This window comes from Xiphias gladius, chromosome 12, assembly GCF_016859285.1.
Source record: "Xiphias gladius isolate SHS-SW01 ecotype Sanya breed wild chromosome 12, ASM1685928v1, whole genome shotgun sequence".
NCBI lineage: Eukaryota > Metazoa > Chordata > Actinopteri > Istiophoriformes > Xiphiidae > Xiphias > Xiphias gladius.
The window spans coordinates 11,006,322-11,028,187 of NC_053411.1; the positions used below are offsets into that span (position 1 = coordinate 11,006,322).

The 21,866-nt window shown below is 41.2% G+C and overlaps 2 protein-coding genes across 8 annotated transcripts; one reads left to right on the forward strand and one right to left on the reverse strand.

Annotated features, from left to right (window-relative positions):
• The first annotated feature begins 1,561 nt into the window (after positions 1–1,561).
• Positions 1,562–17,766, forward strand: arhgef15b (Rho guanine nucleotide exchange factor 15b). Of its 2 annotated transcripts, XM_040141457.1 has the most exons (16): positions 1,562–1,817; positions 6,670–7,207; positions 9,022–10,032; positions 10,145–10,199; positions 10,826–10,881; positions 11,072–11,346; positions 12,664–12,824; positions 13,072–13,224; positions 13,743–13,872; positions 14,938–15,012; positions 15,398–15,490; positions 15,592–15,746; positions 16,432–16,599; positions 16,781–16,866; positions 16,975–17,079; positions 17,582–17,751. In XM_040141457.1, the coding sequence occupies exons 2-16, from the start codon at positions 6,775–6,777 to the stop codon at positions 17,749–17,751; spliced, it is 3,126 nt and encodes a 1,041-aa protein (XP_039997391.1). In that variant the 5' UTR covers positions 1,562–1,817; positions 6,670–6,774. The 2 variants fall into 2 exon arrangements, with proteins under 2 accessions (XP_039997391.1, XP_039997392.1); XM_040141458.1 differs by lacking the exon at positions 1,562–1,817 and having other exon boundaries at positions 6,775–7,207; positions 17,582–17,766.
• On the reverse strand, positions 12,767–21,562 carry LOC120797636. 6 transcript variants are annotated; one of them, XM_040141463.1, is made up of 5 exons: positions 21,271–21,562; positions 21,033–21,153; positions 20,862–20,950; positions 19,035–19,925; positions 12,767–12,798 (listed from the first exon to the last, which is right to left on the reverse strand). In XM_040141463.1, the coding sequence occupies exons 1-4, from the start codon at positions 21,295–21,297 to the stop codon at positions 19,071–19,073; spliced, it is 1,092 nt and encodes a 363-aa protein (XP_039997397.1). In that variant the 5' UTR covers positions 21,298–21,562; the 3' UTR covers positions 12,767–12,798; positions 19,035–19,070. The 6 variants fall into 6 exon arrangements, with proteins under 6 accessions (XP_039997397.1, XP_039997395.1, XP_039997396.1 ...); XM_040141461.1 differs by lacking the exon at positions 12,767–12,798 and adding an exon at positions 18,133–18,226; XM_040141462.1 differs by lacking the exon at positions 12,767–12,798 and adding an exon at positions 18,143–18,223.
• Positions 21,563–21,866: the final 304 nt, after the last annotated feature.

Consider the following 21,866-nt stretch of genomic DNA (forward strand, 5'->3'; position numbering starts at 1 on the left):
GTACTGCTGCTTCATAAAAAAAAAAAACATTTGCCCAGTGTTTAATACTGAAACAAGCCAGGGCTTTTTACTGTAAGTAAAAACCCATTCGAGCACAATGCTCGTGTGACATCGGCCGTATAATATATATGCTATATTTAGAGGTTTTAATAAGAGTTTCTGGGGTGTTAGTATCTTGCAGGAGCAAACACAACGTTAGTTTAAAATAGGGAGCCGGAAAGTGCCGATAGTGTGACATTTTATCCTTCAGAATAAGTGTCTCCGAGATAAAACAGGCAACTCATTCATCAAAGTGAGATTTCTGCTTGAGAACATTTTATACAATAGAAAACATTATTAGATAAGAATAAAAGGGTAAATCATGTAGGGGTTAAAGAAAAGACGTATAGATTAATATTTTAGGAGTAAGGGTGTTTCAACATGTATTGCATGTTGCACATTGTTTACAGAGTTTTCAGTTGTCAATCATTGATCACAATGATTTAAATCAATTTTGAATCTCATGCAAAAAATATATGGGGATAGAATTCATGGTTCTATTCCTATTTGTAAGTAGATTTGTGTATAAATCACTCAGTTGTTTAGTTACCAGCACTGTAACACTATAACACAATCCCCGTCTTATTTTCTTTTTGGCTTTTTCTTATTTATTAGTTTAAATCAGTTTTATTTTGTGTTTGTTCATTGCTATCAGTTATTGTCTTTACTGATTCAGGGTATCAGTTTTTTAATCAATGGTTTTTACCCTTTTTGCTGTTGAATGAGTCTGTTCTGATTTGACTGTTTTTGAAATGCTGCAAACCAAATTTCCCATGTGGGGCAATAGAGACTGAAATGAACTAAAAAGCTCTGCCAGAAGAAATACAAGTTAAAAAAAAAATATATACATATATATAGTATATAATTTATCATAAATGTTATATATAGACAATAGCCTTTATGTAGTCTAATTGGCAACATTTTGTATTTTCCTTCTACTCAGCTCGACTTCAGCCCTACTTAAACTTTATTGTCCCTAAGTGAAAATATGTTTTGCTGCCAAATGAAACGTAGAGAAGACAAACAAACCTGAACATAAAACATAATAAAATTCATAAAGCGCATAATAAAAGTAAGTAATACATTTTAAAATTGCTAAAATCCATTACAAAAATTCATATTAAACAATGCACATCATTTATATCATTAGCTGATTCATCAGGAGCATTTAACAGATTGAAAACATAAAATAAAAGTCCTGCAAAATTACAGTTCTAAAATAAATGGACCGCTGCTTGCATGTATGTTCAAGATCGACAGCCTTCATTTGTCAGATACTGGAGCAGAAAATCACTGCTGAGACGTGACGTTTTGCTTTGCAACATTTTTAACATTTTCCTGCACACCTCAGGTTTAAATCAGTTTGTTTTTCGCCTTATTCTGAAATCCCTTACCGGAACCTCCAAACATTACTGCATGTGACTTGGCGGTTTCAGCCCTCGCGGGGGGGGGCGGTTGTTGCACTCCTACCTACCTCCCTTTCCTCCCATCTCATACATGTTACTGGTAACAAAGAGGAGACAACAGCAGGGGGATGATGGGTCTTCTCACAACAACCCTGTCAGCGTAACAATGAGAAACTGACCCGGTTTGCTTTTAACGTATTGGATCGTCTTAAGATTTTCATTTACGTTTAAAGTACACTAAAGTAGCTGCGACCCGGAACGATTTTAACCTAACTCTTTCTTTCTTGGGAAAGCTAAGTACAGTATGTTGGACTGCCAACGCTAGAGCCGAATGACTGAAGAGACACATTCAGACATGTCTGAATAATATTGGTGAGTTTTCTTTCCAGTAACTTATGTTTTAAGTGAGATTAGTTCATTATTTCTAGCTTAGCAAGTGTAGTTTGGTTGACTTTGGAGATTGAGTCTCCAAGCACCTGCTCCCCTTATGGAAAACCGCTGAAATACTTGTAAACGGGTTTATAAGAGTGTAGTGACATTGTTATACCACAAAGTAATTTTGTATCCCTCTGGCATTACTGCAGCAGTTTGTGTTGCATAATATTTTGACTTTATATTCTCCTATTTTTATCCATTTCCCATTTTACGGACTAAGACATATATCAAGCGATTAAAAATTAGACTATTAAAGGCAAACGCTGATACTGAACATTTTATGAATACCCTGTCCACGACACTTATTTCATCTTTATAAGTATTTATATAGGAAAACGAGTTTGTTATCACACTATCTAAAACTGACATACAGTAGGGTAGACCACTATCGGCAGCTTAATGGTGTCTTAAGATTGTGATATTTGCTAATAGCGCAGTCTTATAAAACGTAAACAAAATATTCACATATGCATGTCTATGGGAGGGCTTTTTGTGTACTACCCCTGTCACCAAACGAACCCTATATCATTGTTGTTGTTTTTTTTTTTTCCTGCATTCCCACTCCTAGTGTGTGTGTGTGTGTGTGTGTGTGTGTATATTTTCCTTTTCCCGACACACCTTTTCCGTCCCCTCTTCCTGGCCAACGTGGAGCTTACAGGCACATCACATGTATTATAGTGGTTGATGTAAGTCAAGCAAGAGTGGCCCTCTTAAAGCCCACCTACCCATTTTATATACACACTGACCCATTAGTCTCCAGAGCAGATGGCATTCTGTACACACACACACACACACACACACACACACACACACACACACACACACACAGACAGCAATGTGTTAATGGAAACCCTCTTTAAGCACTTAGGGATTGTTATCAAGCTGGTCTGATTTAAGGTCTCACACCATATCTGATATGTATTGAACTTACCAGGACAAATACACTCACTGGAATGGATGGCTGGCCCACTGACCCAGTCGGAGTGTGTCAAGTCCAGTAGACTTGATGATGCGGCTATTGAACTAACCAGGCCGAAAGAGCCAAAGGGAGACAAAAGACTTGAAATCCTGTGGTGGTTGACTGAAAGAAAGTCGGGGGGGGGGGGGGGGGTTAACCTCTAGTGTACTCTGTGTGGGGTAACACACATATCAGAATGTGTGTTATCTAGATGAGTCTAGATGAGTGCCTTGAGAGTGTACACACCCTCCTATTAGAGGTTTATATGTCACCCTGTGGACAATCATAATAACCAGAGGGCCAAAACTGAAACCTTTAAAAACCTACATTAGACCCACGCACACACCCACATACATACATTGGTGGATTATGCCATGTTTCCGGATGTCTGAGATTATATGTCTGAAAAAATGTTCACTTAGTTGGGATTCAAGAATTAGAAAACTAAAAAGAAAAAAAGTGTCCGAAAACTAAAGGACGGACAGGTTGATGGTGCATGGTTAAAGAAGGGCATCATTTTTCAATTAAATTCCTGATGTTTTCACGCGATGCATTCCTGCTTTGTCATTTTGTAATTATTTCATACATGGCTGTTAGTCAACCCAGAAACATTTTCCTGTCAGACTGAAACATGAAACCCTGTCTTTCTCTTTATTATAAGCTCACTGACTATGGAGCATGAACAGTCTCCATCTGTCTGGTCTGACTAGCTGGTTCACTTTCTCAGTAACAACTACTGGTCGTGTGTTATTGACTTTAGTACGATGTGTGGAAAAAACTTTCAAGTCAAGAGCCGATTATAGTAGATGACTATCTGCAATGCTTTTGTTTACCTGCTGCTATTAAGGCAGTGCTGTTGATTAAAATGTTGTCCTGTCACGACTTTACATGATATTACAGGCACTTTAAAATGAAAGGAATCTTTAATAAAGCAATAAACAGCTTTGTGAATCTCCCATTAAGGGGTTCTCTTTGGATTTAGTCTTGCTCTTCACTAAAGTCGAGGGACTTGCGGGGGACAGATTAAAAAAGTAAAGGTTAAAATCAAGGCAGCAGAGGCCAATATATCCTGACTTTTAGTCTCTCCCCCGCAGCTTTGCTGTCCTTGTTTTTAGCTCTATGTCTTTCTCTCCGTCTTCTCAAACCTGTTCTTGGAACTTTGCACAAGTACATTCAGAGCAACGAAAAACTGAAGTCAAACTCCTTGTATGCATTAATCGACTGACTGTTTCAGCATTTGCTCTGAAGCAGTTAAGTCTATTAATCAGTTAGTCCGTCGACAGAAAATGCATCAACCCCGTCCACAAATCACTTCAGTCCACTCAACTAATAGTTTGGCGAGATATTTCAGTCTGGACCATAGTGGTGGACCAACATTGACATGGATTTTGCCAGCCACAGAGCCACACCACTACCATGGCTAAGAAATATATACTTGGGTTTATAGGACTGCCAGCTGTGAGCAAGCCTATCTGTTTTAAATATGTATAGACTAAACAATTAATCAGTTAATCTAAGACATACTAACCACGTTTATTGTTAAATTGTTGTTGGTTGCTTGATGATGTGTTTGTGTGTGTGTGTGTGTGTGAGAAATGCATGCAGCTACATGCTAAATCTATTCAGATTTAAAATTTGAAATTATTCAAATTTATTCAGAGCCAGACAAAGCAGTGCACTAGCGTCTCTTTCTGTATGTCGGCTCTCTTTTCTGCATGACTCAGAAGCTGACTAACCCTGGTCTAGTTTGGTATTGCATCAGCTGTTGCACACACATCAAAAAAAAAAAAAAAACATATGGTCAGAAGAATCTGCAGCATGGCCATTTGGTCACCCAGAATGGAAACTGAATTTCACGTTATCGTCATCATATTTCTTTTTATGGACACTTACAGACTGAAAAAAGGTTAAGAGTGGTTTGGTTGACTGACTTATTTAAATGACTAGAGTTCTTTGACTATGGGAATTTGACAAGGATTGAATCAGCGTAGATTTAGTTGAAGCAAAAGTGTTTGTGTTTGTGCATTTACGTGCATCTCTGTGTATTAGTGCAACATTTCCAGATTTGTCTTTTGGTCACTGAATTCTTAATTGTCTTTTTTTTGTGTATAAGTGATAGTGATACACAATTAACAACACCTTTTTTTAATGTGGATGTCTATGTCAAAAGAACTTACAGTAATGAAAAATGATTTAATTTTCAAAAGCACAACACAAACGCTCAAGGGGTGTACGAGCATGTATACACTGGCTGAAAGGTAATACTGCTACAAAGTCATTGAGGCTATTCATCCTGTCCGGGCATCTGTGGAAAGGGTGGAGTGATTACTGATTTGTATTGAAACAGTGGTTAAAAAGGGGTTAATTATTAATTGGATTGAACCAGTGCATCATTTATCATATAATACCATTCAAAGTGTCAGCTTGCTACACTGGTTTTACACATTATTCAACAGCAAGCAAAAGAAGAACAAACATTGTATTTGCTACTTCTCTGTGTCCCTGTACAGAGAAGTTCAGGCGTAAATAACATCAGATTTGAGAATAATCCCAGCTCTGTTTTTTGCAGACTTTCCATAGATAGACCGTTGTTACTGACAGCACTTCCCCACCGGCACCCCTTCTCTGACACTGCTGACACTTTCAAGCCTTTAAAGCAGTAAATGAATAAACATAGTCATGCTTTCGATGTCTGAGTCATTATTAAATAACAGTTTAAGAAAGTTGCACAGAGATGTCAGGGAATATCACAATGGAAAAATCAGTGGTCTTTAGCCGTAGCTGGATTAGCCCTCTCAGCGTCACCTTGTAGTGCAGCAAACAGACTTGTCATGTTCAGCCACTTGGCTGGTTTTACATAACTGTTTTATTTGTGGGAATGTATTCTCACCCGGAAGGAGTGAGCGCTTTAATCTGCAAAGTTCATTTTCCTCAGAGGCCTTACGGTGCAGGATTTGTTGCACAGAGCTCAAAGTCTGATTTTAGGATTATGCTGTCATGGAAATACTGAATTGTGTAATGTTTATTGCCTCGTTGCAGATGTTTGTTTCAGCTACAGAAAATTACTATAATTATAGTGAATTGTGCCTTTTTTTAAAGGGTCACACGCCAAAAAGGTTGGGAACCACTAACTTAAGCCTTTAAGGCGTTCACCATGTAATTGCAACATCCCCAGTTCAAGCCTGGCCAGGGACCTTTACTGCATGCCATTCCCAATCTCTCTCTCCCCTGTCAGCTCACTATGTCCACTGTCGAAATACATAAAATAAAGACAAAATCCACAGAAACTTGAAATTAAGCAATATCTACTTTTGACTCCATATCAGAGGGCCTGGACTTCTTTATGGGGCCTGAGGACGTCAAAGAGATCCATTATTTTCACAAGAACAAGGAAACAGCAAAAAAAAGGGGCGAAAAAGTTGTAAAAAAATAAAAAGAATTTTCTGTAAGAGAAATGCAGTATATAGGTGTTTTTCCAGATTTTTTGAAATCCGTTTCTCACCTCTGCTTGAGGCTAGCCGCTGGAGGCTTCATTAGCCGCTACTGGCATAACACATCCCAATCTCCGACTCAGCTGTTGGCATTCAAGCTGTGTTGTGGGTAATTTAGGCGCCAATGTTTTACACGGAAGAAGAATATGAATCTCAGGTTCTGCTGCATCGATGTTGATCTTTTTTTTTTTCATTTTTACACTGTCCATCACGAGTCTGACAGTGTTATAGGAGAGTAATGCTAAATCGGTGAATTACTCTTTTTAATAAATCAGACATAACATTTGATATAATGTCAAACTGGTTTTGAATATTCTTTTCCTTTCTCTTTACTTATCAGGTGATGATGACTTGCTCACATTGACCTTTGCCCTCAAAGCCTGACCTCTGATTGGTCAGGAATTAGAGTGAAACACACCATAAGAGAAGACCACCTCAAGCTACAATGTCTGTCCAGGAAGCATCCCAACGGCCCACGTTGCCCTTACCCCTCAAACCGGAGGCCAAGCAAAGACCGGAGATCCCCCCGAAACCATCGACACAAACCAGCTCCCCTCCCCTAGGAGACAGAGGCAGCAGTACGAGCGCCTCTGGTGGGAAAGTCAAAAGGATCGTAAACAAGTTTAGCAAACAGGAGTCTGAGCCGAATGAACCCGGGGAACAACCCACCAATGGTACCTCAGACCTCACACCAAGTAAGCGGTTCAAAAGGCCGCCTACCATAAAGCCCAAACCAGGTCGCACCAGTCTGCAGCTCCAGATAAGGGGAGAGCAGGCGCCTCCGCTGCCTTTAAAGAGGAGTCGCATCCTGCAGAAACAGAAAGAAAGTGTGGGAGGAGAGGAGGTGGACAGCATCAGTGTGGAAGGAGGTCGATCAGGTACAGTGGATTTTAACTTGTGTTTCTATCTTTGTTTGAATCTGCTGCTTTTTATATTTGTTTTTGCATTTTACTTTTGAATATATTTCCAACTATTCTATATGTTTTATGTTGTGTACTTTCTTTGCCCTATGTGGTTATTGTCTGCATATCAATCCAAATTTAATTTGGAATAATATTTTAAAAAATTAAAGATCAGATGACACCGTAAATTCTATTTTATTCTCATGCAGTGTTAATGCATGAGAATAAAATGATGCGTAAGTTAAGTTAGAGGCAAGGTTCAGAGACACTCGAGTGTAGTTTTAGATCAAGGTCAATCCCATCGATAAAACTGAAAGAAAAACCTCATTTTACAGTGTGTGTATGCTTGTAAAGACCTTTGCATATGAGTGTGTGCGTAGACTGATTGGTTTGACAGATATATTTACAGTCTAGTCAGGGTGGTTTCTACTGACAGCTGTCGTGCCACTGGCCTATCTGTTCCAACAGCCATAAACAGGTTCTGTCAGCTGATCACCTGTGTGTGTGTACTTGTTTATGTTCCTTGATCTGTCATACTGATCAACTTTGTCCTGACTCAACGAAAGGGGAACCCAAAGAAGTGACATTTTATTGGTTGCCTAATTAAATAGTTTCCTCCTTAGTTACACATGCTATCACTTCCTTTTTTTGGTTCCCTGTCAGAGACGGGAAGCCTTTATATGAGTCATTCTTTGCCAATATATGCTTTAAAACGGAATATTGGCTTTTATTGGTGATTAGAGCTGCAAAAAACAGTTATCTTCACTATTGTTTGACTATAACATAAAATAAAATAGTGAAAAATGCCGACCACAGTATCTAAGGTAATGTCTTCAGATTGTTTTTTTTTGTCTGACCAACAGTCTAAAACCTAAACATATTGAATCACAATGATATAAAACAGAGAAAAGCAGCAAATCATCATATCTGAGAAGGATCTAGAGAATGTTTTGCAAAATAAGTTAAACTATTAATCTAATATCAGAATAGCTGGGTGCTAATTTTCTTTGGTAGGCTAATTGAATAATCAACTAATCATTTCAGCCCTACTGGTAATATTTGAACAATTATGGAGTTTGAATTAAATTGATCTCTTACCTGAGCAATAAAATAAAAGTATCATGGCCTTGTGTTAAAGTGATGCAGTTGGCTCTTTATTTAACTATAGTTAAAAAAAGGACGGTCACACAATGAAGAAGGCATAGCTGAAACATGTTTTTCCCCTCTGCTAAATTTTGACATTGAAATTGAAATGTGTCTATGGTTGAACTGTAATTTTAAAAAAAGACATCTGTACTGACTGATGTGGAAAGTGTTATACATTGAGCTCAACTTCAAAAAAAACAACAACGTACTTTTCTCTGACTTTTTTCTTTGCCTTTCATAATCTTACTCGCTGTCCAATTTAACCTTCATCCTAATTGTCCTCTTTCATTCCTCCACCACCTCCATTTCCTTTTATGAATATTGGAATTTTCCCTTGCAATGATCCAAGCTTTCCATGAATATTTGAGGACACCACTTGCGCTCTGCATAGAGATGAACCACTGACTCAACAGTCTGGCGTGTGCTGCGATGAAAGTAGATGGAGAAAAAAAAAAAGGCTCTTAAACAACGTGAGCTGCCCTTTCTGGGGATACACATGTAGGAAAGAAGTCAACAGGAACAGCTCCTTCACACCAACAGCAAAAAAAGAAGTACTAAAAAAATGTTAGAGAAGTTGATTTATTTTCTCCCCTCTTCATAAGCATTTCAAAGCAGCTAATATGTGCTGTCTCTTTTTGATGCAGCGCCTGATGGAAAGGAGGTGGAGGTTAAGCTGATTGGAGGAGGTGAAGCGGAGTCGGAGCACAGTCCAGACACCCCTCTCAGTCCCTGCTGCGACCCAAGCTGCAGCTGCGTGTGCCACCTCCAACGGCCTGGCATGAAACTAATATGGGTGCCCATGGACGTGGAAGGTGGCGGGCAGAAGGGTGGAGGTGGAGAGGAGGATGATGCTGATGTGGATGAGCAGAGGGAGGAGGAGGGGGATGACTGGGGGGTGTATGAGGATGTAGAGCCAATAGGGGAAGGGGACAGTGAGGCAGGGGACGAGGTGGACAGGATTTCTGTGGTTGATGAGAGTGAGGTTTTGAAACAAGAGAAGGCAAAGTTCAACCAGTCTTTGGATGTTTTGATCGCTGAGGTTCACAGGAGGCGGTCGGACCCAGGGCCTCACAGTGTCCTCACCTCCCTTGCTGTCACTCGCTCTCAGTCTCCTCCTGTTCCCCCAAAACGAGCTAAGTCACCCCCAGTCCACCTCAGTCCCACCCTAAATGAAGAAGACAATATTTACGAGGCCACACTTCCAGTGGTCGACCCTGTTCCTAAAACGACCACACCTGTGTGTAAGGAACTGGATATTCCTCTAATCAAGGTGCGCAAACCAGCCCGTCGGTCTAAACTGTCCTCCAGCACCTCAGACCCTACATCCGAGTTTCAGATTAACAACGAACCCATCTCAAGCCCACACGACGTGCTGCCTGCTGTCCCGCCAAGGATGCCTCTGATTCAAGACAGCCGCAGCCTCACGCCGGTGCACCGAGGTGGCATTCCTCTCCCTCAGCCCACCCTGGAGGAGTGGCGACTCTTGAGACCTTCGTCACCTGGCAGCTCCGCTGCCAGTGGGCTGAGCACCCAACGAGCCATCACTCCACCCCCAACCAACCCCCTCCTGCCTCACAGACCCCCACCTCCACCACCAAAGACAGATCCACGGAGGCTCAGCAGTGCCTCACTGCAATCCCTAACACATAAAAAAGGTTTGTACTGAACAAACAGTATCATCTTTGCCGGAGATGAGCTATGAGTGATTCAGATATTGTTATATTTTCTGTGTAGCTGAAAGTGATGACACCATTTACTTCTTTTTAGAAGGAGAGGAGAATGGAAGGAATGAAGGAGAAAAAGAGGACATAATGGAAGAGCTGTGAGTTATAACTCTGGGAACTCTCTTACCCCACATCCTACTAACAAGTATTGTCTGTGTTGTCAAAATCGGAAATAGCCTTTTCCAGGGTCTGTTCCTCTGTGACATAGACTGCCATTTTTGTCCAAAAAACTACTAAAGACATATAAATGACCCACACCGTTGCACTTTTTCTGGACACAGGGGCTGTAGTTTACTTTTAATCAATCCCACATACGCCGTCCTGCTTAGAAAAACCGGGTAGTGCAACAAATGTGTATTAATCCAAAGCTGAAAATAGTCCCCAACATTTGCTTCATTTACTGCTGTTTGAGTGATGTTTTCGAAAAACTACAGTGCCCAGCTGCTTGAGGAAATTGTTTAGCCTTTTTAAAAAGCTGCAGACAGAGTACAGAAATTAGATAATATTCAGAGACTGAATAACACGTTGTTGGTTTTGGCGTTTTTGTTGAATTTGTCGATAATAAGAAAAATATAGAATTTCACCAGCCTTACCCTTTAAGTTAGCTTGTTTTGTGTGTATGGAGGAATGAATAACTGTGTAATTCACTCTTTTGTTTATGACAGTTTGGTTCCATTTCAGACTGGTTGATCCTTTTGTCCCTTTTCCATACTTCCTGTTTCAGGAATAGCTCCCTCAGGAGGGGGTCTTTGTTCAGCTGGGAGTCCCGCCTGCAGGATGGTAAGGCTGACACCTGTAACAAACAGAACATAAAACGAGATCGAAAGTATAACTTGTAATGTTATGAGTGCATCATAATAATCATGTCTGTGGTTGTCGAAGACGCGCTCGTATCATGTATTGGGGACAACGTGTGTACTGGTTACATACTGGAGTTTTTTGTTAGGAACCTTTTTGTTTCTTGTTTCAGAGCCTCTGTACCAGACGTACCGTGCCACTGTCATCACCAAGGAGATCCGACGCCAGACGGTTTGCCGTAACATCAGTAAGACTAGTGTGGACTACGCTATGGACTTGACTGCCCGTCCCTCTGGGACTGGTACTGGTACCATGATTGGAAATGGACCGCACAGGGGCAACCCTGTACCCACACCAGGCCAGAGCACTCTGTGGCAGGACCTCCCGGCTGTCAGGGACAGTGGAGTGCGGGAGCAGCTCACCCCTGAACAGTGCAAGTACCAGGAGGTGAGAGATTTAAAGAGAGGAGAGGACGAAGAGGCTATTGTACAGAAGAGAGATCCCATAAAGAAAAATCAATGTGGCTAAGAGGAGAGAAATTGGAGATGCTGCATCAAACTATAAATCACATCTTAAAGTAAAAATATGATTTTTTTTTTTTTTTAATATAAATTAGGGACAATGCTCCCTCACTGTATCACTCACTGCTGTAAAATAATATTGATTCACCGTATCTGAAGTTCATTAAAAGCTTTTACAGCTTTTTTTTTTTTTTTAAACTCCTTTAAAGTACAGGGAGTGATGTGTTTCTGTTTCCTGGAGCAGCAACAGCATTCTGTTCAGAAAAACTTGGTGGCTGGTGCGTACAACCACAGCCAAAATGCCTCAGCAGACCAAAGAATACACATCTGAGGACATCAAGAACCTTGCAAATGGTTGTAAACCAATTAATTATTTGATTTAATCAAACCATATAAAAGGAGGAACCAGGAAAAAAAAATCTATCAATAAAACAGATTAGAATAAAAAGGAATTGTTAGTATGTAAAACAGTTATTACACAAATTCATAAAAAATTGATTAAGCAGGAAATCAGCATGGCCTAGAGCTAGAGCTGAAAAGATTAAACGATTTAAAGACAGAAAATTATTCGGCAACTATTTTGATAATCAGTTAATCATTTAAGTAATTTTTTGTGCAAAAATGGCAAAAATTCATTTTCCGATGTCACTTTCCACTATAATGGGAATTTTTTTAGCTATTTGCTTACATTTTATAAAAAGTATGATTAATCAATGGATAAAATGATCAACAGGTCAATCAGTATTGAAAATAATATCAGGTCTGAAACGAACGATTATTTTCATTGCCAATTAGTCTGATGATTATTTTTTCAGTTGATTAAACATTTGGTCTATACAACATCGGTAAATAAAAAATGCCCGCGACAATTTTCCTAGATCCCAAGGTGATGCCATTAAATATCTTGTTTAGTCTGAACAACAGTACAAGAATCCAAAAATACTCAATTTATTTATTTTCCTATTTTTTCCAGGTCTTTTTAAGTTGCTTCTGGGGACTTGTTTGGGAGAAACCTTGCTAATCTAATGCAGAATATAACAGTCGTTCTTACTGTTGATCATCTGAACTTGTGTAAATCCTTCAAAATCCTTTAGATACGAGTCGTATGGAGCAACAAGTCTCTGAAAATTATTCAGTGGGACAAATCATCGACATTTCCAGCCTGAGAAAAGAACGCTGCATTTATTGCTCGTAGGGTATCATTTAACGTCTGAAGTTAATATTTGTGCGTTTTCCCTTACAGAGTATGTTCGAAGTTTTGACATCAGAGGCCTCTTACCTTCGATCCCTGCGAGTCCTGACCGAACATTTCATGGACAGCCGGGAGCTGGAGGACACGATGATCATCAGGGACAAGAAAACCCTGTTCTCCAACATCCTGAGGGTCCGAGAGGTCAGCGAGAGGTGAGGATTGGCAGAGGGAAGGATGAGGGGAGATAAAGGAAAAAAGGGAAATTGGAAGGTGATTCATGACTTGAACTGGCACAAGCTGATTCAGCGTATGTAATAAGTCATTTGCTGACTTAAGCCATGTGCCAAATAAAGCATTTAATGTTTTTTGTCTGGTTGCTCTTTTTGCTCTCTTGCACTACGAGATAACACACATTTTTCTGGAGGTTTTTGGCGAAACCTTTGCTGTCTGATTCCAAAGGTTCTTGAAAGACTTGGAGGACCGCATATTTAAGCTCCTGGTCTTCTCTGACATCTGTGACATTATCCACTACCACGCCCAGCACAAGTTCCCCGCCTACATCGACTACGTTCGCAACCAGATCTACCAGGAAAAGATCTTCACTACACTCATGTAAGGAGCAGCAGTCTGTCTTCTCCATCTGAATCAGTTGCTTCCATAGAATTTAGTTGCGGATGTGAAGCGAAGGCGAGAAAGGAATGCAGGAATCAGGAATTCATGCTGGTTGGGTTGTAACCGTGCCTTCTTATATTTTTATCCTTATAATTCATTTTTCTCACTAGTTTCAGATTTCAAAGATGATTGTTTTTAGCTTTGAGTCAAAGTCCCAGAATTCAGCCAAACCTTCTCATATAAGTTACGTTCACTCACAGCATTTTGCATATGGCAGGAAAAATCAACACTAAAGCAGGCATTAATTGTCAGATAGGGAGATTGGATTTTTTCTCTGCAGGAGCGCAAAAGATGAGTTAAAACGTTGACGTTAAATTAAGTTTTAAACACTAAAACCAACTTTCTCCCTCCTTTTCTCTATTCCATAAGGATAGAAAAGGTACAGCTGCGTTACATGCCATTAATTTGTGCGTATGTGCAGACTTAACCATGTGCGTTTTCTGTATGTGTGTCTACAGGAAGAACAACGTGCAGTTTGCTACGGTCATCACTCGTCTCCAAGAGTCCCCTCAGTGCCAGCGGCTGCCCTTCATGTCCTTCTTGCTGCTGCCCTTCCAGCGAATTACACGCATCAAAATGCTCATCGAGGTGGGCGACATCACGGGACAACTAGTTGAATCTTGACGTGGAAATTTAATACAGACAAACACAGCCAGGAGGCAATTAGCCTAGCTTAGCATAAGGACTGGGAGCAAAGGGAAAAAGGCTAGCCTGGCTCTTTGTCTGACTGTTGTTTGTTGATAAAGAGTTACAGCACACATCTCCCCGTTAAATTGTCATTTTTATATTTCAGTTCACAAAATACAATGTGTTATTTAGTGAGCTTTAAAAGGCATTAAAAGGAGAATTTTTAACTTTAACCAGAGCCAGGCTAACTTATTCTCCTGCTCACAGTCTTCTTGCTAAGCTAGGCTAATCCCCTTCTGGCTCTATCTGAATACATAAGGTAGAGGCACGATAGTGATATCAAATGTCTCATCTAAATCGCAAATAAGATTACTGCCCAAATTGTTAAATCATTAAAAGCAGGAACATGATTATACGCACGTCATTTGTAGATGCTTTGCCAAGGCTTGAAAACAGCTTTACTGAAAAAGTAATGACTGCACACTGACTCCAAACTACAGACTTAATCATAAAGACAATGTTTCAAGCCCGTTTGGATCTTTGTAAGGTAAAATTGATAAATAATCTGAATTGGGATGGAAATGTCTAAACAAATTTATGGTTTGGAGTCAGTGTGCAACTCTTACTTTTTCACTACAGAGGTAGAAACCTGACTATTCACTGCTGTTTTTTCTTTTCTTGAGAGGAAAAAGCTCAGGAGGTCAGTGTCATGGAAATGTGATTGGAGTGTGAATACAATGCAGTTGACCTTTGCAACCTTGTGTCTCAACAAAATGCTCCAGTACATTTTGTGTACATGACCCTGGCATTAGTCTGAGTTCATCACGGTGTGTTGCCGTGTGGAATGTTTTCATTCGGGCAGTCTTCCACAATCACTCTCATTGCTACCTCTTGACCTGTAAGCAAACACACTTTGACACACCTTGTCTGAGCCCTATGACTTTGTTTGCATTTAGATGGAAAAATGCACCCTGATGATGCTGTTTGTCCATTGCAGAAATGGAAATTTGTTGTTTGTCCCCGCAGAACATCCTGAAGAGAACAAAGGAGGGGACGAAAGAGGAGGAGACTGCCTCCAAAGCTTTGGCTTCTGTGTCGAAGGTAAACGTCCCTCACTCCTCACCCTCCCCTCTGCCTACAAATCCATTTTACCATCTGACTTTCGGGTGCTTCAGGAGCCTCTGGAAATTTGACGTCAGCCATTGTCTTAGTGAAGGATTTCCTATTGAGTGAGCTCTGCAGTGACAGTGACTCATACATAAATGTCAGTGAGGACGATTGGAGTATGAGTTTACTCTCAGAGAGAGAACCTGAGGGGTTTTGTCAAAGGAATGAACCTGATACTATCAACGAGACACAGCCAGTTTTACACAACAGCCGAGGGGGAATATGAGGTTTTTAAGTTTCGAAAGATAATGAATCTCTTGACTGATGAGGTGGTTATTTCATACATTTGTCTCTCTTTTTCACTCTTACAATCACAAAGATCATCGACGAGTGTAACACTCAGGTGGGAAAGATGAGACAGGTGGAGGAGTTGATCTATGTCTCTCAAACACTGGAGTTCGACAAGCTCAAGGTAAACGCAGGCAACGATACACGTGTCCACGATTTCAGCTCCTTGGACATCTATTTTGGAAAAGAGGTAAATGTTTCTGCCTTTGCTTCTGTCCTCATCAGGCCATCCCAGTCATCTCTCAGAATCGATTTCTGGAGAAGAAGGGTGAGCTGCAGGAAATGTCCAAAGGAGGTACTCTCTTCAACATGAGGGCCAAGTTCACTCCCGTCTACCTCTTCCTCTTCAACGATCTGCTCATCATCACCTCCAAGAAGGGGTGAGGCATTGATTGGTATTAGTGTTTGAACACTGATGAAAGAAAAAAAAACCCATTGCCATGGCAATAAAGCATTACACAGCAGGGCTAAATGAGGATAACATTTTTAGGTCTTGATTTTGACTTTTGCAAATAAGGCATTGTATGAATCGTATTATATGTAATTGTCCCTAATTGGCTAAAAGAAACTAATACAAAAGAAGGCAGTCTGACAAAAAAGTCTGACACTTCTATCAAATTGCTAAATATTTATTGTTACAATTACATTAAAAATAAGCAAATTGTTCTTTGGTGGCTTTTCAAAGATATTATGTTGATTTTTTTAAATACAGGTTTTTAATACATAATTAAGACATAATTTCTCAAAGTATGAATCTTTATGTGAAGCAGACATTGATACAATCCAGTCACATTACTCTTGGCCAGTGCCAAACACTGTCACCACTCAACACCAGGGGCTGAAGTAGCTCCAAACTTCCTGAAATGTAGCAAGAAGTGGTGTTTTAGGAGATTTGAGGGGAAGAGAAGAGTATTTTCAAATATGCTATTGGTGCCTGATAGATGGCAGTTGAGAAATACAACTATTATTTTCTATAGCTGCTATGCAGATGATATTAAGTTACACCTCCCATTAAAGCCTGATAATTTCAGGTCAAAATCTTCATGTCTCTTTTTTCTTGAACAGTGCGGAGCGTTTCGTGGTTCTAGACCACGCCCATCGCTCTCTGGTGCAGGTGCAGCCAGCAGATGAAGGTGGGAGCAGCGGCGGCCCTTACGAGCACTGCTTCAACCTCACCCTGCTGGAAAACCACCAGGGACGCATGATAGAACGGCTGTTCAAGGCTCCCTCGCAGTGGGTAGTCCTTAACGAAATGCAAACCTCATTTTCAAAGCTTCACAGGCCTGTGTGAAGTGTAGACACTCAGAAATGTTGTGTCATAACATCAGGCATTTTGAAACGTGACACAAATATGAGGCCTCATTTCATCGTTTTGTTTGTTTGTTTTTCCCAAGCTAACTGTTTTTGTCAACAGGTCAGACATGCACAGGTGGATGGCGGCTTTCCCCAACCCCACCAACCCGGACAGAGACGAAGAGGAAGTGATTTATGAAGACTGGGGTGAGGAAGCACAAACACGCCCACAAAAAAGCGAGGCATCTATTTTGCCTCAGACACAATCGTTGTTTTATAGCCGTAGTTTTTTACGGGCATGTGTATGTGTGTCAGATTGTCCTCAGGTGCAGTGTTTGGAGCAGTACATTGCCCAGCAGGCAGACGAGCTCACCCTGGAGCCCACTGAGATCGTCAACGTCATCCGCAAAACCAACGAGGGTAAGAATGTGCGGGGGAATCTTGGGCCAAAGAAAAAGTTTTCATTTAACACCATCGCAGAGACAAGATGGCCTTATAAATTGGAAATAAGATACGAGAAGATTATCACATTCAGGATTGTAAACATTTCCTCTAATACAGACAACCCATCTGCGACTTCCACTGCACAAAAGTGATATCAATCTCTCCATTCGCCTATATTTGGCATTATCAGTGTCTGCAGCTCTAGACTCAACAGTTTAAAATGTAGTACAGATAGGTTTCCTATTAAAAAAAGTAAATTATATTGACATGATTCTGTATCATTAACATGCCCCCTCCCTCAACTCTGCTTGTTTATACACCCTGATCCTCATAACTGCGACAATCCTCAACCCTCCACCTTAGCAGTTTGATTTATTTTATTTTTTTTACTTTCTTGCATGAACAATACAGAAACCTCCAATCTACCCCTATTTGTTCTCCTCCCTGCTCCCCCTCCTACTTCTTCTCTTTTTCATAGGCTGGTATGAAGGGAGTCGTCTCTCAGACGGTCAGAAGGGCTGGTTCCCCGTAGGACACGTCATAGAGATCACCAACGAGCACGTGAGGAGGCGAAACCTCCGAGAGCGCTACAGGGTCATACAGGCTGCGAGCGCGGTTGCCAACAGCAAGGTCCGCACCATTCATTAGGGTCAATGGATCAAGGATGTTTACATTTAATCATTTTTAAAAGGATGATTAATGGAAACTCTTCAGAAGTCAACTCTTGTACAAAGATTATTCAGGGAGTTTATTAGTTTTAGTGTCAGTTTCGAGCCATCGGGAAATGAAAGAAAAGAAGAAAGGCGATAACCATGAGACATCATAACAGACCTGCAGTCATCACCTTATTTATACTACTGGATTACGTGTGTGCGCAGTTAAGCAGCTGGGAACTTGAAGTGGATCATTTATTATACATGCTAAAGGAAACTATGTGGTATGTGTACATCTGCATTCAAGAACAATGACGAGCGTCTCCAGCATTTCAGCTGTAGAGTTTACCTCTTCTCGTGTGCATGCAGCCCTGCATTAACGTCTCCTCCTGCACTGCTGTGAAACCGCCAAACTGACATGCTAATCATTCTAGCCATAGCTGGACCAGACTGTGCAAATGTCAAACCTGCTGGAGAGAAAAAAGAGATGGGTGTTCCTGTGAACACCTCTTGTGTCAAAGTCGTCACACACGCACACTAAAGTTAAATACTCTCATTCCTGCCGTGAACAACAACCTGGCAAGTGTCACGAAGATGGCCAGAATACAGGATATGACACATTTTATGGTATTAAATGAAACACGTAGGACAGTTATACCATCTATGTCAGCAGATGCAAAACCTGTAAAGAATCTTGTCAGTCCTGTGCATTTGCATTAACTCAAAACCCAGAACCACACACCGAGACTTCTGTCATGACCATATCAAGCACAAGAGCTTTGAAAATGCATGTAAATGGTGGCTGAGCTGTAGCTGTTATCTTGTGTCACTAGCCATTGTGGAATAATACTGTTGCTCCACCTGCAGCATGTCGTCAGTGAAGAGTTTGTACTATTTGTGCATAAAGTGTAAATTTACAATATGTTGTAAATAATGAGTGGGGGATTCTCCCCTTCAAAACACTACTAGTAATTTTAATAAAACTTTGTGTTTTTTTTAGCTACAGAAGGTGTTTGTTTCTAAGTAACAGGCTCGGCTCAACTGTGGATCATTTTTATTGAACACTAATAGAAAATAATGAGGCGTGTGTGCAATATTCAAAGTTAGACATGAAAATACAGTTTTCATTTTCATCCTAGTGGGGAAATAAATTCGCATCCTATAAGCATCCCCATAAAGTGTTTTGATGCAAATTTACTTTTTCTGAACATCCACCGCAAAAAACAAAAGGGCAAAGAGCAAGTAGTAAAAATGTAGTAAAATCCTTCACAAACATACCAAGGGACAAGGAGACCCGCAGGTTTAAGACCGTCACTACAGGATATCCAAAGTTCCCATGTCTCCAAGGCTAAGGAGTACATGCACAGCATCCCCCTCCGAATCTGAGAGCATCCGTTCCCTCACCTCTGAAAAATCTCCAGAGACACTTCTGTCCTCAACAGACCTAAACTCCCCCCAGCCTGGTTCTCCATTCTCACTGACACATGTTAACCTGATATAGCCAATGTCACTTTGAGGAGAATGAGTAGCTTTTAATGCGGGTAAAGCTGCAGATTCTTGTCGGTTTTCAGTGCCTACTGGTAAATCCTTATAATGCTGGTATGGTGGAGCATCAGGAAGTGTTACTGCTGATTTCTGGTGGCACTTTCCCCAGATTCTGTCCTCCTCCATGACACTAAAGCGACTCAAGAGGGTATCAACTGCTTCAAACTCCATATCTGACCAACCTCTTCCCCGCTGCAACTGACTCCCCAAACCAGCCATCCTTGGATATTGCACATCACTACAGGGGGGCTTGTATACTTCCTCAGCTGATGTGAAATCCATAGGTTTAGGGTGAGTAAGGAACGGACAGGGATTCAAGTCTACTGGTGGCTCTGCAACACTGGAAAAGTCCATTGGTGCAGCAGTAAGGGTCTCATCACTTTGTCCAGGCTCCTGGTGGTGCAGCTTCAGGAGGTTAGTGATGGCCTGGTCCTCCTCCTGGGTAAGCTGGAGAACGGCCCGGCTTGGCCGCACTGGGGAATGGACGGGGTTCATTCTCCACTTGGGGCTGCCCAGGTCTCTAGTGGGGTGTGGCCCGGATTTGAATGGGTCTGGACGAGTTGGTGGGGCCAGGCAGGCGGACATGACCGGTAGTGGAGTGTTGAGCCGCAAGCAATCGAAAACCTGATGCGGAGAATTGAGGATTGTAAGTTTTAATAAAAGTGTGAATGACCAAAAAAATAAATAAATAAAGGTGCTGCCCATTGTACAAGGATTTTGGTGCTTTCACAAAATACGAACATCACTAGTCCCTGAAAATGTTTACCTAAAGTGAAGAAACATAATGCTGATGCTATATCTTGACTGTCAAAACAAAGTGCCCTCCCCCCCTTTTGCCCTTGGTCTCAATTTCTTTCCGGCCCCCTGGTTTGGGTTCTTGGCTCCGTCTGACGGGACTGAGCCAATCTTATTAAACGTCCTCGTCTGTCTGATCCCCTCCATAAGCTCTACCCCCCACCTCGACCCAAAGAGCACAGAAGCAGAGCTGCCCCCGGGGAACTACAGTATGCGAGAACCCTCCTCACCACCTCAACGTGTACTAGTTACACTCCAAGAATCTCCACTTGGGAGTTGGGATTCTTGGAATTAAACTTTGGAGAAATCAATGTGTCAAATACTCAAGAATTAACTGTTTAATGTTATTTGAGACCGAAGGGTAAAGGACTGACTTAAAAAACACATCTACTATATATAATTGTACCTTAAATACCATTAAAAAAAATTGTAACATTTGGGGAAAACAAAGTGAACGGCAGGACTTGGTTTGTTCTAGTTCTGATAATGATCATGACTGATCAAATGTAACAGGAAATGTTCTTAGAAATGAAACTGGGACTTAACCAAACCTGGTCTAGATTAGGTCCCAGATTTAACTGATGCATTTCCAGAACTTCATCACAATTTGGATGGGAAGAGTGTGAAAATGTGTTCATCATGCCATCCAGGGACTAAATCCCATAATTGTGGGGTTATGAATGACTGTACATTGGTATCCATGGTGACCATGTTTTTGGACGTGGGTTAATGAAGTCCTGGCCTTGAGCACGCTTAGGTACGTACCCCGAGATCACTCACTATGTTGGGGATCCTCCTCCCACAGCTCATGGCGGGGTCGGTGTAGAAGAACTCAGCCGGGGTGATGGGAAGGACTGAAGAGAAGACACCAGATTGTCACCGGGGCTGCGCAGCTGCACGAGGCCTTGACACAGGTGCGGGTTAACGCTGACTCACCTGCTCGGTCGTTACAGTCTCCGTGAGGGTGGGCAAAGCCTGCTGCCATGTAAAGGGGCAGGAAGGAAGGGTGGTGCAGGGTCCTGGTGGAGAAAGGGGGGACAACTGGCCGCCTGGGTCCCTGTTGGGAGGAGAAACATGGAAATCTGTCACCTGGGAAAAAATCACCATCTAGAGCCGGCGTTGTTGGCAACTACTTTTTTCCAAAGTAAATTCTGGGCTAAAAAAAACAACTCACGGCTAAATGTCCTTCACTGTCGTTCATGATGGACTTTTCTGTTCAGTTTCTAGCTCGGAGAGTCAAAAGTGGCGTCTGCCTCAAGTTGGTGTTAACAGAAAGGGAGAGAAAAATCAAAAAACACTAGGTGCTAGTCGCTGCCTGGTGGGGGGAGAAAAAAAAAAAAAAAAAGACTGACAACTAGCGCCACCTGCCGGAGGACTTGTGTAGTGTAGCTTTCGAGTCAGTGCAACTGGCTTCCCCAGAATCCTGCGTTCGACCACGACGGAGCAGACTGCACCAGGTGCCAACAATGATCATGAAAGCCATTTGGCCACAAAGGAAAAACGTGACATTTCTAAACACCATTTCTAATGAAAATCACAAGTCAGTTTATTTTCAGACATTCAACCAAAAGAGTCCTTCCAGACTTTTAAAAATACTCTGCTTTGACTAATTACCTCCGCCAATTTGAATTTCGGTGTATATTGTTTGACATTGGCTGAGGTCTGCACTCATTTTCTAGGTAGTGTGATGGTTTTATTTTAAAAAAAAAAAAAAAAAAAAAAAAAGTTGTTAGAAAGCCTAAACAAATCAACATCCCCTCTCCCTTAAAT